General features: G+C 42.6%; 1 protein-coding gene across 3 annotated transcripts in view; it reads left to right on the top strand.

Annotated features, from left to right (window-relative positions):
* The window catches only part of LOC132003314 (multidrug and toxin extrusion protein 2), a 66,970-nt gene that overhangs the window by 12,130 nt on the left and 36,744 nt on the right, over positions 1 to 18,096 (top strand). For 2 of the 3 annotated variants that reach the window (XM_059378670.1, XM_059378669.1), the window contains exons 6-8: positions 193 to 237; positions 1,755 to 1,852; positions 3,797 to 3,894. In XM_059378670.1, coding sequence (XP_059234653.1) covers positions 193 to 237; positions 1,755 to 1,852; positions 3,797 to 3,894 — 241 coding nt within the window. Of the gene's footprint in view, positions 1 to 192; positions 238 to 1,583; positions 1,853 to 3,796; positions 3,895 to 18,096 lie in introns of those variants that run through there. The other variant, XM_059378671.1, reaches the window with a different exon arrangement.

The raw sequence follows: 18,096 nt of genomic DNA, 5'->3' as shown, positions 1-18,096 counted from the left end.
TCTGTTCTGTCAGACAGTCCTTTCTGGAAGATTCCAAACAGTTAGCATGCTAGCATTGACTGGTGTGGCTCTGGTTCTCCGATTTTGTGGTCTTTCATCAAGAGGAAATATCTTCTTGAAAAACAGAACTCACAGGGACTGTTGGATTGACACTTTGATGTTAACCAGGGCATTTCTGGTTTCGTCTTACAGGCAGCCTTCCTCTTCCAGCTGCAGACGAGATATTTGCAAAGCCAGGTACAGGTTCTTTGTCTTTTCTTACTCCACGGTACTGGAAATGTAGAGTGAGTATTCTTAGGGCATTTTCTATGAAAGTAATTCATTTTTTATTTTTTTCCTGGAATTCTACCCAGAGCTCCTTGTTGGGGAGACCTGACGTCTCGTGGATGGATTTTGTCCAGCTCAGGGGAGACATCCGTCTCCATCTGACTGACTCCTGCGCCCACCCCTGGTGTTACTGTGCATTCCGCACCCTCCACCCCTTACCTCTCCCGTGGGCTACCTACCGGCTCTGTGTCTGGGCCCAGGCCTGGCCCTGGTGCCTCAAGAGATTGCAGAGTTCCAAGGGCCACAACCCCAGAAGTGCCCAGGGTTCACGGTGCCCCCAATACACCCAAGGGAGAAGGGACACAGGCAAGACGGGCGAGGGCAGAGGTGACGGGTGACCTCTGGCTCACCACGCCACCCTCCCCGATCCCTCTTTCCTGAGCTGCCTGCTTGCATCTGTGTGACTACTGTGCACTGAAGCCACTCTTTTTTTTTTTTAAGATTTTATTTGTCAGAGGGTGAGAACTCACTGAGCATGAGCTGTGGGAGAGGCAGGCCGGCGATGGTCCTGTGCTGTCATTTAAAATGACATAAAAAATCCGTAACTCGGATTGCCCCCCTGTTCAGGAAGACTCCCTCTTCCTCCTGCCCATTTCATCGCTCTCACAGGACTCCTTCCCCGGGAGGCGTGGCAGCTGTTTCCGCACCACACAGTTCTGCCAGAGCAGCGCCTGGCCTACCTCTTAACTCAGTTAGATTGCTCTCTGCCTGCATGGATGGGGACCGCCCACAGGTGGAGGGCTCTTCCCACCTTCTAGCCTCCCCACCTCCACATGCCGATGGCAAGTCCAGGCTGCACCCGGGCGACCGATGGGCTGCAAATCGGAAGCTTCCACGACCCCCTGCTCAGGTTCCACTAATTTAATTAGAGGGACTCATGGAACCGAGGACAAGTTTGCTTACGATCTACCAGTTCATTTTCAGAGGAAATGACAAAGAATGCCGACAGCACCCACCCCGCTGGCAAGGTCTGTGGGAAAGGGGTGCCATCTTCCCAGCACGTCCTTACATTCACCAGCGTGGAAGTTTCCTGAATCGTGTGCTTTTCGGGGAGGCAGGATTGATCATTATGAGAGAGGGGCTGAAACAGTCGAGCTTCTAACCCTGGCTTGGTGTTTCGGGTGACCAGTTCCCATCCGGGAGCCCACTCACAGTCCCCTCATTGTGACAGAGGGCACCCTTGTCACCCAAGACATTCCAAAGGATTTAGGAACTCCGTGTCAAGAACCTGGGTTGAAGACCATATATTAGAACAAAGGACTCCCCTTGGTGCTCTTATCGCTGGGGGAATCACAAGGGATTTAGGAGATCTGTGTTGGGAACTGGGGGGATGAGAGGGGCCAAGACCGGTATATGTGTCTTCCCTTATTTCACGCCACCTGATTAGCTCTTGAAAATGCTATTTGTTTTCTTCTTGGGGATTTTAGGGCATCATCATGCCGCAAGTGATCACTGGGATTGCAGCGAATGTGATCAATGTGGGCATGAATGGCCTCCTACTCTATGCCCTGGACCTCGGGGTTGTGTAAGTAGCGACCCTCTCATTCCCCAAATCCCTAATGCATGCCGGGTGCCGGCTCTAGCCAGGGGCTGGGATATGGGGGAGTGAGGCAGCCTGGGAGGGAGCCCTGACAGGTTTCCCTTAGTATGGGGCAGGGGCTGGTGCTCAGGAGGGGCAGCCAGCCCAGGCTTTGGGGAGGGAGTGAGGGGTTTAGTTGGGGGAGATGAGGGAGAATGTTCTGGAAAAAGTGCTGTGTGAACCAGCACCTGCATGTCAGACTGGAGTTAGCCCGAGGAGCCTGTGCAGATGGAGATGGGCACCTAAGCAAAGGCAGGAGTGGGGGCAGAGCACGGTGGGGAATTCTCCTGCTCTCTCTGAGTTGTAAGAAATTGAGCCAATTCCATCTTTATGAAGCTCGAGAACATGAGGGTCCCATGGAGGCGCCATGCTGTCGGTCCATCCCTCAGCTAAACCTCCCGGTGTGTGCTGGCCCAGAGCCAGCCTCCCCCGCAGGTGGCAGGTTTGGTCCCTCCAGAGCCTGGAGACGCAGCCCTGAGCCCTGGCAGTGTCTGGATGCCTTAGGGCACCGTGTTTCTTCCTAAATGAAAATTGGTTTAGTTGGTCTTGATTGACACTTTGAAAAATGAGGTATATTATGAATGACAAAGAATAAAATGTGATAGAATAGGAAACACGAGAAGGTACAAGCGTATTTTCAGGGGACGTTTGTTCCTGCGTGTGTGTGCATGTGTGTACACATATTGTTGTGGGTACCAGGTAGTGATAGAAAATTTCTTTCCTACTATTACTTGCAGTATGAAATATATATAAAAGCCATTAAATAAAGGAGAGTGGAGAGGTGGGGTATAAGAATAATCAATGAAAAAAGTTTTGTAACATCTTCTTTATGCCAAGAGCTGAAAGAGGCTTTGGCTGGGGATGGGGACAGGGGTGGTGAGTTAGAGTCGACAGGTTTGTGAGCTGGTGACGTCAACCCACGTAAACAGCTAAGTGGGGGGTCCGGGTTTCCCCTGCAGGTGCACCTTACAGACCCTCTCTTAGAAGTCTCTTGAACAAAATAAATAAAGAAAAATCTTTAAAAAAAAAAAAGTTTCTTGAACAAATCTACAAAGGACAGTTGGGGGGGGATAGTTGGGTAAGAGGAGAAGAAGAACCCACGGGAATGGATTAATCCGTGATAAAATTTAAGGATCGGTCAGAAGAGTGAAGTGAAAAAATAGAAAGCAAGCAGCCCCGGGCTCCTTGTGCCAGGATGTGGCATTGTTTTATTCGTGGGATAAAATATCTGTCGAGGATGTTCTAAGGTTATCTTGTAATAGCAAACAAGTTTATTACAATCTTGAGAAATAATACCGCCATGAACCTTAGACCAGTATTTTGAACATAGTAGCTGTGTTTTGATACTCTATGTATCTATGTGTAAGAAGTTATCTGATGGGTTATTTGAAGCTGTGAGGACAAAGGATGGTGACACATGTTTATATGTTCTTTTGTTTTTTGGATGACGATTAGTCATCTTTGGGTCTTCCAAAATTTAGCATTGCTGTAAAGAAAACACGTCTGTCTTAAGTGGGTACTGTATTTAGACCATTAAAAGGTAGCCTACGGGTTCTAGGCTTTTCTTTTTTTTTTTTTTTAAGATTTAAAAAAAAATTTATTTGATAGACAGAGATCACAAGTAGGCAGAGAGGCAGGCAGAGAGAGAGAGAGGAGGAAGCAGGCTCCCTGCCGAATAGAGAGCCCTATGCGGGGCTCCATCCCAGGACTCTGGGATCATGACCTTAGCCGAAGGCAGAGGCTTAAACCCACTGAGCCACCCAGGCGCCCCCAGGTTCTAGGCTTTTCTAAAGACTGTGATTAACGGAGCCAAAGCTCATGAGGGGTAGCCTATTTCTTTGTACTTGCATGAAAGGCACTCACAGGGAATGATCACGTTCTCTCCCTCAGAGGATCTGCCTGGGCAAACACCACTTCCCAGTTTCTCCTGTCTGCTCTTCTTTTCCTGTATGTGTGGTGGAAAAAAATTCATGTCGACACCTGGGGAGGTACGAGGACTTTGATTTCTTACATTTTGTTATTTGTTATTCAGAAGGATGTAATTCTGGTTTGGGGAATTGTCCCCCAACTCCGAGAGTTTTTTTTATGTGTGTGGTTTTTTTTTTTTTAGTCTTTTGGAAAATTTAAAAATTATAGAAAATATTTAAATTGGTCAAAATATAAAAGTTATAGGTCAATATGAGATTTTTAAAAATTTTATTTTATGTCTGCGAAGGCAGCTTTTGGTCATAAAAAACCACTGACAGCTGTTTGGTTGTAAGAATCAATACTTAATGAATTAAAATTGCGGATATAAAAGTCCTGACTGTTCTTTGCAACTAATCCTGGTGTAGTAAAGCAGCGCTTGGTTAATGTCTTATCAATGCAAATGAACAGACTGAACTCAAAAAACCGGTTTAACTTACAGGGTAGCTCAATTCCCTTAAATAGTGTAACATGCGTTTGTAAATTTAGTAAAATTGTGGTAAAGCATCTATCACAGAAAACTTGCCGTCTTAACCATTTTAAGTGCTCTTCAGTACGTTCACGACGTTGGGTAAACATCACCACCACGTCTTTCAAAAACATTCCTGTCACCCCAAATAGAAACCTGTACCAGTTAAGCAATAACGCTCCATTTCCCTCCCTCCAGCCCCTGGTAACGCCCAGTCTGCTTCCCGTTGATCTTGTGCCTTGAAACCTTGCTGGACTCTTTCATTACCTCTAGCAGCTTTCTTGTATATTCTTCTGGTGTTTCTACATGCAGGATCACGCCATGTGTGGACAGAGAGCATTTTACTTCTTCTCCCCCCCCCGCCCAGTTTTGATGCCTTTTATTTCTTTTCTTCATTAATCGATCTGATAGAACTTCCAGGACAATGCTGAATAGCAAAAGTGAGAATCTTCGTCTTGTTTCTGATTTCAGGGGTAAAGCTTTGGCCATTGATAGGATACATGTGTGATATTCACAGAAGCCCTTCCCAGGTTGAGGAAGTTTCCTTTGTTCCTAGTTTGTTGAGTGTTTTTGTGGATAAAAGGGTGTTGGATTTTTTTTTTTTTCTTGTGTTAACTGAGATGAGCAGTATTTGTTTTTTCCTCCTTTGTTTTATTAATGTGATGTGTTGCACTGATTGGTGTTAATCATCACTTGTGTTTCTTGGATAATCCCATTGGGTCACAGCGTATGATCCTTTAATATGCTGTGGGTGCAGTTTACTAGCATTTTGTCAAGGATTTTACATCCGTATTTATCAGGGATGTTGCTCTGTGATTTTCTTTCCCTGTGTTGTCTTTTTTTTTAAGGATTTTATTTATTTATCTGATAGAGATCACAAGTAGGCAGAGAGGCAGGCAGAGAGAGAGAAGGGGAAGCAGGTTCTCCTCGCTGAGCAGAGAGCCCAATTCGGAGCTCGATCCCAGGACCCTGAGATCATGACCTGAGCTGAAGGCAGAGGCTTAACCCACTGTGCCACCCAGGAGCCCCAACCTGTGTTGTCTTAATCTGGCCTTCGTATCAAGGTGATGCTGGCCTCACAGAACGAGGCCATGAGTTCGGTAGTGTTACTTACTCTTTTATTTTTTGGAAGAGTTTGAGAAACTCAAATTTGGTGTCAGTTCTACTTCAGATGTTTGCTTTAATTCACCAGTGAAGCCCTAAGAGTTGGACTTTTCTCTGTTTGGAAATTTTGATCACCTATTCAATCTTTTATTAAAGGTTTGTTGAAGTTTTCTTTCTTTCTTTCTTTCTTTTTTTTTAAGATTTTATTTATTTGACAGAGAGACAGAAAGCAAGAGAGGGAACACAAGCAGGGGAAGTGGGCGAGGGAAAAGCAGGCTTCCCGCCGAGCAGGGGGCCTGATGCGGGGCTTGATCCCAAGACCCTGGAATCATGACCTGAGCTGAAAGCAGACGCCCAAAACACTGAGCCACCCAGGCACCCTACTGAGGATTTCTATTTCTTTTGGTTCAGTTTAGGTGATTCTTGCGTTTCTAGGAATTTTGTCATGTCATCTAGTTATCTCATTTGTTTCCATATAGTTGTTCCTAGTACTCTCTTATAAACCTTTTTATTAGAGTGAGGTTGGTAGTAATGTCCCCACTATTATATGTGATTTTAGTTATTTAAGTCTTCACCCTTTTTCTCTTGGTCAGTTTACCTAAAGTGTTGTCAGTTTCATGGATCTGGTTTTTTTCTTCCCCCGTGAAGAATCAACTTTTTGTTTCTTCTGTTATTTTTCTGTTCTGTATTTCTTTTTAGCTTTTGGTTCATTTGCTCTTTTTCTGTTTTGAAACTCAATGTGTATAATTAGTTTTATCAATTTGAGAGCTTCTCCCTTTCTTAATGTAGGCATTTACAGCTATAAATTTCCCCTGTAGTGCTCCTTCCCTGCATTTCATCTGACATGTTACATATTTGTTTTCTTTCGTTTCAGAGTATTTGCTGATTTCCTCTTTTTTTTTTTTTTTTAAATAATTATTTAGTTGACAGAGAGATAGCAAGAGAGAGAGACCACAAGCAGAAGGAGCAGCAGGCAGAGGGAGGGAGAGAAGCAGGCTCCCTGCTGAGCAGGGAGCCCAATGTAGGACCCTGGGATCATGACTTGAGCCAAAGGCAGAAGCTTAACTGACTGAGCCACCAGGGACCCCTACCCTGTGCTTTGTTTAAGAAGGTGTTTAATTTTTACGTATATGTGAGTTTTTCAGATTTCCTTCTAGTATTAGTTTCTGTCCTTATTCTGTTGTGATTGGGGAAGATACATTTTATCACTTCAGTATTTTTATTTATTTTTTAAAATTAATTTTTTTTATTTTTAAAAACATTTCTTATTTTTTAAATATATGTTTTTAATATATATGTATATATATATATACATATGTTTCAGTCTTTTAAAATGAATTTAAACTTGTTTTGTGGCCTAACATATGGTTTGTCCTGCAGAATGTCCCGTGTGCACTTGAGAAGAATGTTGCTGGTACGGGGTGGAGTGTTCCGGAGATGTCTGTTAGGGCCAACTGGTGTATAGTATTGTGTTAAGTCCTCTGTTTACTTAATGATCTTCTGTATAGATGTTCCGTTCATTACTGAAAATAATGTGCTGCTGTCTCCAACTGTTTTGTGAAATGGATTCTCCAGTTCTGTCAACGTTTGCTTTATCTTCTGGAGGACTGTGTTGTGTGGTGCGTACATGTATATAATTGTTATATCTTCTTGATGATCCAACTGTTTCATCAATATATAATGTTCTTCTTATGTCTTTTCTAACAGGTTTGACTTAGAGTTATTTTGTTTCCTGTTAGTATAGCCATCCCGGCTCTCTACTATTTGGATGGGAAATATTTTTCGGTCCTCTTTCTTTCAGCTTATTTGTTGGTTGGTAAGTCACTCTGTCGCTGAAAGTGAGTCTCCCCTTGATAGCATATGGTTAGATCATGTTTTTTAGTGCATTCTGTCCATCTCTGCCTTTTGATTGGAAAATTTAATCCCCTTACATTCCAAGTGATTACTGATAAGGGTGCACTTTCTTTGCCATTTTACTATTTGATTTCTATAGGTCTTATACATGTTTTTCTGTTTCATTTCCTCCCCTACTGCCTTCTTTTGTGTTTAGTTGAGCTGTTGTTGTTGGTTTTGTTTTTTGTTTTTTGGTAGTGAACTGTTTCGATTCCATTCTCATTTCCTTTGTGTAGATTAGATTTTTTTTCTTCATAGTTACCGTGGGATTTTACTTACATACTTAACATAAATTTCTAACAATCCTGTTTGAATTGATACCAGTATAACTTAAGGAGCATCTGAAAATGCTGCTAATGTACACGTCTCTCCTCCACACCTTTCGTTATTGTCATCACTGATTACATCTTCATTCTTGTGTGCCTGGTAATAAACACTCATAATTCTTTTCTGTGCATTTGTCTTTTGAATTATGGAGGCAGTAAAACATGGAGTTACAAACCAAAGATACAATAACCCTGGTTTTTCTCCTTGCCCTTATAGTTACCTTTACTGGAGGGCTTAGTTACCTTTACTGGAGGGCTTTATTTGTTCACACAACTTTGAGTTACTCTCTGGCATCTTTTCATTTCAACCTGAAGGACTCCCTTTAACATTTCTTTTAGGGCAGGTCCAGTGGAAACAAAATTCCTCAGCTTTTGTTTACATGGGTGTATTTTAATTTCTCCCTCATTAAAAAAAAAAAGATTTTATTTATTCATTGGAGAGAGTGAGCATGAGAGAGCATTGCATGGGGGAGGAGGAAGAGGGAGAGGGAGAAAGCCTAACATGGGGCTTGATCCCAGGAGCCCAGAATCACAACCTGAGCTGAAGGCAGATGCTTAACTGACTGAGCCACCCAGGTGCTCTGAATTTCTCTCTCATTTTTTAAGGACATTTTCATCGATACACAAGTCTTGGTTGACAGTTTTTTTCCCCAGCAATTTAAGTATGTCCTTCCACTGCCTTATGGCCTCTGTGGTTTCTTTTTTTTTTTTTTTTTAAAGATGTTATTTATTTATTTGACAGAGAGAAAGATCACAGGTAGGCAGAGAGGCAGACAGAGAGAGAGGGGGGGAAGCAGGCTCCCCGCTGAGCAGAGAGCCCGATGCGGGGCTCGATCCCAGGACCCTGAGACCATGACCCAAGCCGAAAGCAGAGGCCCAACCCACTGATCCACCCAGGCGCCCCGCCTCTGTGGTTTCTGATGAGAAGTTGGCTGTTAATTTTATTGCAGATTCCATGTATGTGATGAGTCATTTCTCTCCCACTGCCTAAAAAATCTTTTGTCTTTTGGCAGTTTGGTTATAATATGTCTTGCTGTGGATCTCACTGAGTTTATATAACTTGAGCTCCTCAGATGTATATATTCCTATCTTTCTGGTAGCCATTAACCTACCTCCTATCTGTGAATTTGTCTATTCTGAACTTCTCACATTAATGAAACCATACAATATGTGGCCCTTTGTGACTGGTTTATCTCACTGAGCACAAAATTTTCAAGGTTCAGCCATGCTGTAGTGTTTATAGGCACTTCATTTTTTTTTTTTTTTAAAGATTTTATTTATTTATTTATTTGACAGCAAGACCACAAGTAGGCAGAAAGGCAGCCAGAGAGAGAGGGGGAAGCAGGCTCCCTGCTGAGCAGAGAGCCCAATGCGGGGCTCGATCCCAGGACCCTGAGATCATGACCCGAGCCGAAGGCAGAGTCCTTAACCCACTCAGCCACCCAGGCGCCCCACTTCATTTCTTTTTTTACAGCTGACTAATATTCCATCGTATGGGAATACCGTCCTTTACTTATCACTCCCAACAGCTAATGGATACTTGCTTTCCACTTCTTGGCTATTATGAATAATACTGTCAACATTCATGTACAAGGTTTTGGGTGGATCTATCTCTCAGTTCTTTTGGGTAAATAGCTAGGAGTAGGATTTCTAGGTCATATGATAATTCTATGACTAACCATCTACAGAACTGGCAGATACTTCCAAACTGGGTACATGATTTTACATTCCCATCACAACCTCACCAGCATGGATTTTCCTTTCTTTTTTTCTTTCTTTTTTTTAAATTCCAGGTATCCTATTAGGTAGGAAGAGGGATCTTATGATTTTGACTTTCATTTCCCTGATGGTGGATGATGTTGAGTATCTTGTGTTTCTTGACTTGCTTTGCTCTTGTATTTCCTTTTCTCTTTACATTTCTCCAGCTCCCTGTCTGGCCATGAGGACACTTTCTATCACACCATTCCATCAGACACTTTACACATTTATGTAATTCTGTTACCCTGGCTTCCACCTTTCTCACTTGAGTAGACTTTTGCTGAGTAGGTCTTTTGCTGTCTGTTCTGTTAACTGGAACACACACTTCAGTGGTATCTGATTGGATTCTCTATCTTGTGTTTTTTGCCCCGTGGATATAGCATTAAAGTCCCAAATTACCGACTATTTAAAAGTCACAGGAAAGTATAGAGAATAACATAACCCCCATAACTTACAGTACCAGATTTAATAGATGGTAGCAATTTCTTTCTGCTACTTAAAAAATAAAGATTACAGATAGTCTTTGCGTTAGTTAGGATTTCATTCTACTATGCATAACAATTACTTTAAAAAGATTGGAGTTTTATTTTTCTCTCCCCTTTAGGATACTCAGAGGTAGGTGTCTGGGACTGTAACGTCTTCTATAGTGTCACGGTCATGTGCAGGGCCATAAGTGTTGGTTGAACTCCACAGGTGGCCAGTTGGAGGGAGGGCTGGAATCCTACCTGGGCCTCATTCACCATGCGCCCTAGCACAGGACCTCAGCATGGATCTTCTGCCTGAGCTGTATGTCATGGTGTAGTATCCACTCGCAAGGGGCATTAAATAGGTTAATAGAGGTCACTTCGTGGACCACGGTGGCTCCAACATTGCTCTTGGATTCCAGTTAGTAGGAAGGAGGAGGGAGAAGAACAGGACATTCACACTCTCCCTTTAAGTGTGGCAAAACTTCTGGAAAGTTCCCCATACCAATTCTGATTTGCCCTGCAGGCCGGTACCTCTCTGTATGGTCCTAGTAAGTTGCAAGAAATGTGCATGTGACCTCTAAGCTTTTTGGAAGTTTCTTTCTGTGAAGGGTAAGGACACAGATTTAGGTGGGCAAACAGTGGAGACCACCTGGGAACATAACTCAGCTGTGGCTTTTCTGCCTTCACCCCGGATTTTCATTTGTCTTGTGGGATTTCTTGCATGCTCATGCTGGAGAAAGAAGTCCCCTGAAGAAGTTATTTACCATTCTCCTGATGGGTCTAAATCCTTCTTAGATAAGTAACCTGACATTGTGGCATGCTCGCTTTCCATCAGCTGGGTCCCAGTATATTCATACAAATGCTGCAGACTTGAGATCGGAGTTTGCCCACAGTAAGAAAAATACTATATGCACATTTGAAAATGAAACTAAGCTGTTAGAAGTGATAAAAGAAGAGCGAGCTTGGGCCCTTACACCCTAACTCTTTCTTATAATCAGCCTCCTTTCATTTTTCTTTTAACATACATTTATTTATTTATTTATTAAAGTTTTTATTTATTTGAGAGGGAGAAAATGAGAGAGAGAGAGCACAAGAGGGGAAATGTCAGAGGGAGATGCAGATTCCCTGCGAGCAGGGATCCCGATGCACAACTTGGTCTCAGGACTCCAGGATCATGACCTGAGCCGGAGGAAGTCGCTTACCCAACTGAGCCACTCAGGAGCAGCTTTCTTTTCACTTTCCAAAGCAGAAATGAATGGCATCTTAGAGAAGGTCTTAGCATCGTTCTGGCTAGCCTCCACATCCAAATGCTGATGACGTTCAGTCATTTTCTCTTGTCAGATCACAGTTCTTAATCATTTCAGATTCTTTCTGTTTCAAAGTCAAATTATTTCACTGGTTCTATAATAGCTTTGTTGAGTTATATGATACAGATACCTGTATGATATATAATATATAATATATATAACACATATATAATATATATTACAATAACTAATATATATAATCTATAATATACCACATATTATATATATTTAACATATAAAATGGTGTATAGGGGCACCTGGGTAGCTCAGTGGGTTAAAGCCTCTGCTTTCGGCTCAGGTCATGGTCCCAGGGTCCTGGGATCGAGCCCCGCATTGGGCTCTCTGCTCAGCAGGGAGTCAGCTTCCCTTCCTCTCTCTGCCTGCCTCTCTGCCTACCTCTGATCTCTGTGTGTCAGGGTCCTGGGATCGAGCCCCGCATCTTTAAAAAAAAAAAAAGAAAGAAAGAAAGAAAGAAAAATCTCTGTCCTCATCGTGAGTCCCTGGCAACCACTAATCTGCTTTCAGTCTCTGTAGATTTACCTTTTCTGGACCATCATGAATATTTTATGTGGTATGTAAACCATCCGATTATGAGGCAAACTAAGGGCCTCTGCAGAGGTGGCTAATTACCAATGATCAATAAACAAGGTAAGGAAGGTGATCTCACATATCCCGTGTAAAGTGATTCTTAGCTCCTTGCTCAATTTTTGTCTGTTTTTATCCCCCACCACTGCTTAGTTGTTTTTTTTTTTTTTTTAAGATTTTATTTATTTATTTGACAGAAATCACAAGTAGGCAGAGAGGCAGGCAGAGGGGTGGGGAAGGCAGTCTTTCCACTGAGCAGAGAGCCCGATGCGGGGCTCGATCCCAGGACCCCGAGATCACTACCTGCAGAAGGCAGAGGCGTAAGCCTGTGAGCCACCCAGGTGCTGCTTGGTTTTAATGATGGAGGGGAAGGGCCATATCTAAATGGGTTTTTATAAACATAAATGCGTATTTGGGACCCTCTGCAGATTCAGCTCATTGTACAAGGTTGGTGGATCCTTTAATAATGTTGGGAGGAGGGGTAGGATTTTGGTATGGACTGATTTACCTGTTGTGAAATTATTAACTATTTAACATCCTTTAATTAATCATTTGTCTAAATATTCCTTCAGTGCTTACATAAGACCCCAAAACTTAGAATTGACAATTTAGACTTCCCAGACATTTAAACATTGGTTGTAAATTTATCACTTTCACACTTTTAATTAAAACCTTAGGTTTAATCTGTCAATCCCATAAATGCTTCAAACCACCTTAAAAACAGTTTTGAGATTATAACAAAATGTTTGGGGGCTGGTGGCTCAGTCGGTTAAGCAGCTGCCTTTGGCTCAGGTCATGATCCCAGGGACCTGGGGCTTCCTGCTCAGCAGGGAGTCTGCTTCTCCCGTCCCCCAAACCCACTTGTGTTCTCTCTCTCTGTCAAATAAATAAAATCTTGGGGCGCCTGGGTGGCTCAGTGGTTTGGGCTGCTGCCTTCGGCTCGGGTCATGATCTCAGGGTCCTGGGATTGAGCCCCGCATTGGGCTCTCTGCTCCGCGGGAAGCCTGCTTCCCTCTCTCTCTCTCTGCCTGCCTCTCTGCCTACTTGTGATCTCTGTCTGTCAAATAAATAAATAAAATCTTTAAAAAAAAAAAAAATAAATAAATAAAATCTTTTTTTTTTTTTTTAAAGATTTTATTTATTTATTTGACAGAGATCACAAGTAGGAGCAGGCTCCCCGCTGAGCAGAGAGCCCGATGGGGGGCTCGATCCCAGGACCCTGGGATCATGACCTGAGCCGAAGGCAGAGGCTTTAACCCACTGAGCCACCCAGGCGCCCCTCAAATAAATAAAATCTTTAAAAAAAAAGATTATATACAACATGTTTAATGATTATAAAACTAATAGGTTTCTCACACTAGACTCATTTACAGAAGTCTTAATTTGAAAAATATGAATTTGTTTTTTTCATTTTCTTTTTTCTCATTCTTACTTCTGCTCTTATTTCTCCTCCAGGAATGATTTTAGTCCACCGGCCTATAGGGCAAAGTGACCTTCTCCGATGGGCTGGGTTTAAGGATGCTGGTGGCAGGCAGTGGTTCGGGGGGTTGACTTGGACTTGTCTTTCTGGATAGTGCCCTGTGTCTGTGACCTGGCATAAGAGCCCTTCCCCTCCCTGTGGGTAGACTTTTCCATTACATCAAGTATTTCCAAAGTACTGTTTATGACCACTCAGATGCGGTTTTTTTCCACCCCCCCAAGATACTTGTACTAAGTGTTTTTTTTCCTCCGCTTTGTCATCCAGCCTGATATTTATGTAGCTTCAAAGCCTTGTTCTGTGTTGTCCCCATAGCACAGCCTGAAGCCTCTTTTGGAACTGCTTGCTCTGTATGGGGCCTGTGTGGATCTGGTGGCCCGAAGTCCAAGGCCTTTGGTCAGTCCAGCTCACTGAAACTGAAATTGTTTTCCTTTCTGATCAATTGCCATGGACCAGCACCCCAACAACTTGTGTCCAGAATGTATGAGAGCAACTTGTCCTGTCTCTTGAGCCAGCTTTCTCTATTCTACCATTAAGTCGTTCTGTTTCAGGCATTTCTTTCATAAATAGCACATTACCCTCTTCTCTCCAAGGATCTCTAATTTCAAATCCATGGCTTTACCCTTTTGCATTTATCGTAACTAAAACATGGTAGGACGCACTTACTAGGAATTACTTACTTTATGTTTTCTCTTTTTGCGTGGTTTGTTTACTCCCTACCCCCCTCTTCCTGTATTTGTCAGTTGTCTGTCTGTCTGTCTTTGTTGTATTCTTACTGTAACCCCTCTTCATTTGGGATGCAGTGGGCACGCCGCTTGCCTCATCGTTCAACACGTTGACTCGTTGACTCTGGATCCAGACCACCTCTGTTCAGGTCCCGCCTCTTCAGTGGAAACTGGGACTATTACCCAACTTCCATGTCTCTGTTTCCCCACATGTGAAATAGCAGTCCTAAAAACAGGACCTACGTCCTCTCATTGTTGAGAGGATTGATGGAGTTACCCACATGAAGGGTTTAGGACAAAGACTGTGACATAAGGCATTCAACGAAGGGTACTGGATACCTGTGTCTTGCCCTTACCTGGTTTCAGTGGTTTTCCAGTTCCAAACCTTTCTCATTGTGCTCTCCAACTTTTTATTTGCAAAATGCTCACGCCCACTGAAAAGTACAAAGAATGGTTTAGCGGTCATTCAGCCGCACGTTCTCTGAATTTCCCGACGGTTAACATTTTGCCATATTTGTTGTTCTTATTCCCTGTCCTTAGCCCCTTTTTAGCTACCCAACCTCCCCACCTTCTTCTGTTTTCCTGACACTCATCTTCCCAAGAGCCTCTGCTGGTTGTCTTGGAGAATGTCTTGGATCCATTTGTTTCCTCATGAGCAGAGGCAGAAGAAAGCATTTGGGTAGGAATGCTACATACAAGACTCAGCCCCTGTGGAGATCTGTGGTGTCAGGTGGTGTGGGTTTGGTCATTTGGCTGAAGCAGCGACTGCCAGATTTCCCCACTGGAAATACACATTCTCTCCTTCGTGACTAGAAAGCAGCCTGTAATGTGATGGAGAGCGTTTGACTCTCCATTGTGGCAATAAATTTTCATCCAATGGCTCTAATGTCCACTGCCAATTCTCACTTGAATAATTACTACGTTGGTGATTTCATATATTCTTAGATTATTAGGATGCATAGTTGGGACAGTTTGGATGCTTTCAGCTGTAAGTTACAAAAACCAAACGACCAACTCAATCTAGTGTAACCATTACAACTTCACATAACTGACCCGTGTGACTGGAAGTCTGAGGGTAGGTGTTTCGGTGTTCCATGCAAGGGGCTCTGGAACCTTGCGTGAAAATTACGTTTCCAGGAAAGGCAGGGATGATGGTGGTCCAGGCAACTTTCCTGCTCACTGTAATATTTGAAAATGCGTGTTTTTTCTTCTCTTTGTTTTCTTCCCAGAGAAGTTTGCAACCCTTCCCTGCCCTGCCTTCTCTTTTGCATTATCGTTCATTATAAGTTGAGTTGCAAATTTTAAAAAATTCTAATAAAACATTATTTTGTTGTATTTTGATTTATCAACATGTTTGAGATGCAGATATTTTCACTGTTGCTGCTTGAATCTTGTCCGTCCCTTCCAGATTCTTTTTATTTTTGATGACCTATATCTTTCAGTGGTCCTTTCAGGAAGGGCAGGTAAGGAGTAAACCCTTAGTGTGCGGGTGTCTTAAAAAAAAATTCTTAAAAAAAAAAATGCCTTTATCGGGCACCTGGGTGACTCCGTTGGTTAACTCTCTGCCTTTGGCTCAGGTCATGAGCCCAAGGAGCTGAGATCGAGGCCCACATTAGGCTCCCTGCTCAACAGGGAGTCTGCTTCTCCCTCTGCGCCTCCCCCTACTTGTGCCTCACCCTCAAGAAATAAATTTCTTGGATATTGAATATTCAATATTCTTTTTTTTTTTTTTAAGATTTTATTTATTTGTCAGAGAGAGCGAGCGAGAGCGAGCACAGGCAGACAGAGTGGAAGGCAGAGTCAGACGGAGAAGCAGGCTCCCTGCGGAGCAAGGAGCCCGATGTGGGACTCGATCCCAGGACGCTGGGATCATGACCTGAGCCGAAGGCAGCTGCTTAACCAACTGAGCCACCCAGGCGTCCCAAATATTCAATATTCTTGAATATTGCTGGGTTTAAAAATCTAAGTTGATAGTAGCTCTGCATGACTGATATGACACTATGTCCTTCTTGTTCTTGGTGACAAGTCTATCATCAACTGGGTTGTCTTTGTTTTGTAGATAATTGGGGATTTTCTCCTGTAGTTTTAAAGATTTTCTCTTCCTTTTTGTACTATAGCATGGACACATGAGGATTTTTTTAAAAAAGTATCTTGTAGCCATTCAGTAAGCTTTCTTGATCTGAGGGCCTCCATTAAACCATGGGAAAGTTTAGCCCTTCCTTCTGTTTATTCTCCCATTTCTGACTGTCCTGTCCTCTCACTCAGGTAACCTTCCAGACTGCTTAATTTCTCTTCATATATTCTCTCTCCACAACTCTTTCCTGTGCTTTGAGAGAGCTCATTCCTATCTTTTGCGAAGTATCTTTTAAGCAGTGACTTGCCTAGTTTCTGATTCGTTTATTTATTTTTTATTATTTATTTATTATTTTAAATTTGCAACAGTTACATTCTTTATTTCTAAGATTACTTGGTCCTTTTTCTGCCTATCCTTATTTCAAAACTATTTATTTCTCAGAACTCTTACTTAAGAATTTTTCTTCAGGCTGCCCTATCATTTCTACTCTGTCAGGTGTAAATCTTTCCTATGTTGTTTTGTGGAGTTTATTTACTGGTATTAGATTTTTTAAAAAATCTGTTTATATCCTGGGTCATGAAACATATGTCTACCCACATTTTGTTAATTCCAGGGCTCATATTTTTTTGCATTTTTGTATCTCTAAAATTTAGAATTTCTCTTTCAGTTGATGTGCTAAAATGCCACATCGTCATTTAATTGGCAGATACTTTGTGGCTTATAATGATATCTTAGATGTGTTGAAAACCATACTTGATTTCATGAAGCGTCATCTGACATGCTAGCTACCTCAGAGTGTGGTTTCAATTGGCTTCTTTATGATTTTTGTCTGTGACCTTATTTCCCAAGGGGATTGTCCTCCTTCTGAGTCCCATACATGCCCTGCCCATTTTTTTTAAAGCTTCTGTGTCTGTTCAGGTCAAATGAAACATACCTGCTCCAGTCCCAGTGTCTTAACTTGGGTTTCCTCACCATGACTGTACATCAGGTTCAAGCCCTCTCCTATACGCAGTGACCCTTTCTGCTCATGGCTCATTTGTGCCCATGGCTCTAGACTGACAGGCAGGTTTTCTAGGCTTTCAATGGGGGACAGCAAAGGGACAGTGCTTCCCTGGCTCTGAATGCTCCCTGCTCACCGGGGCTTATACCTTGACCCCTGACACTTGTCACCAGCCATAGCTGTAATGTAATTCATGTGGAACATTCTCCGTTGGTTCTTTTGTTGCTGTTGTTTTAATTAACATATAATGTATCACTGGTTTCAGGAGGAGAGGTCAGGGATTCATCAGTTTCATGTAACACCGGTGGTCATTACATCACCTGCCTCCTTAATGCCCATCACCCAGTTACCCCATCCCCCCACCTCCCTTCCCTCCAGCAACCCTCTGTTCCCTGTAGTTAAGGGTCTTTTGTGGTTTGTCTCTCTCTGTTATATATATTTTTTCCTTTAAGATTCTATTTATTTATTTATTTGACAGAGAGAGAGATTACAAGTAGGCAGAGAGGGAGGCAGAGAGAGAGGGGAAAGCAGGCTCCCTGCTGAGCAGAGAGCCTGATGTGGGGCTTGATCCCAGGACCCTGAGACCACGGCCTGAGCCAAAGGCAGAGGTATAACCAACCCACTTAGCCACCCAGGCGCCCCATGTCTCCCTCTGTTTTCATCTTGTTTTATTTTTTCTTCTCTTCCCCTGTTATCCTGCTTTGTTTCTTAAATTTCACACATAAGTGAAATCATATGATAATTGTCTTTCTCTGAATGACTTAATTCGCTTAGCATAATACCCTCTAGTTCCATCCATGTTATTACCAATGGCAAGATTTCATTTCTTTTGATGGCTGTGTAGTATTCCACTGTGTGTGTGTGTGTGTGTTTGTATACACATACATATATATATATATTCACATATATATATACACATATATATATACACACACATATATACACATATATACATATATACACACACACATATATATACATATATATATGTACACACACACACACACACACACACACACACACACTACATCTTTATCCAC

Source organism: Mustela nigripes, chromosome 16 (genome assembly GCF_022355385.1).
Source record: "Mustela nigripes isolate SB6536 chromosome 16, MUSNIG.SB6536, whole genome shotgun sequence".
In the NCBI taxonomy this organism is placed as follows: Eukaryota; Metazoa; Chordata; class Mammalia; order Carnivora; family Mustelidae; genus Mustela; species Mustela nigripes.
The sequence above is the reverse complement of the archived record's forward strand: the minus strand, read 5'-3'. Positions and strand labels throughout refer to the sequence as shown.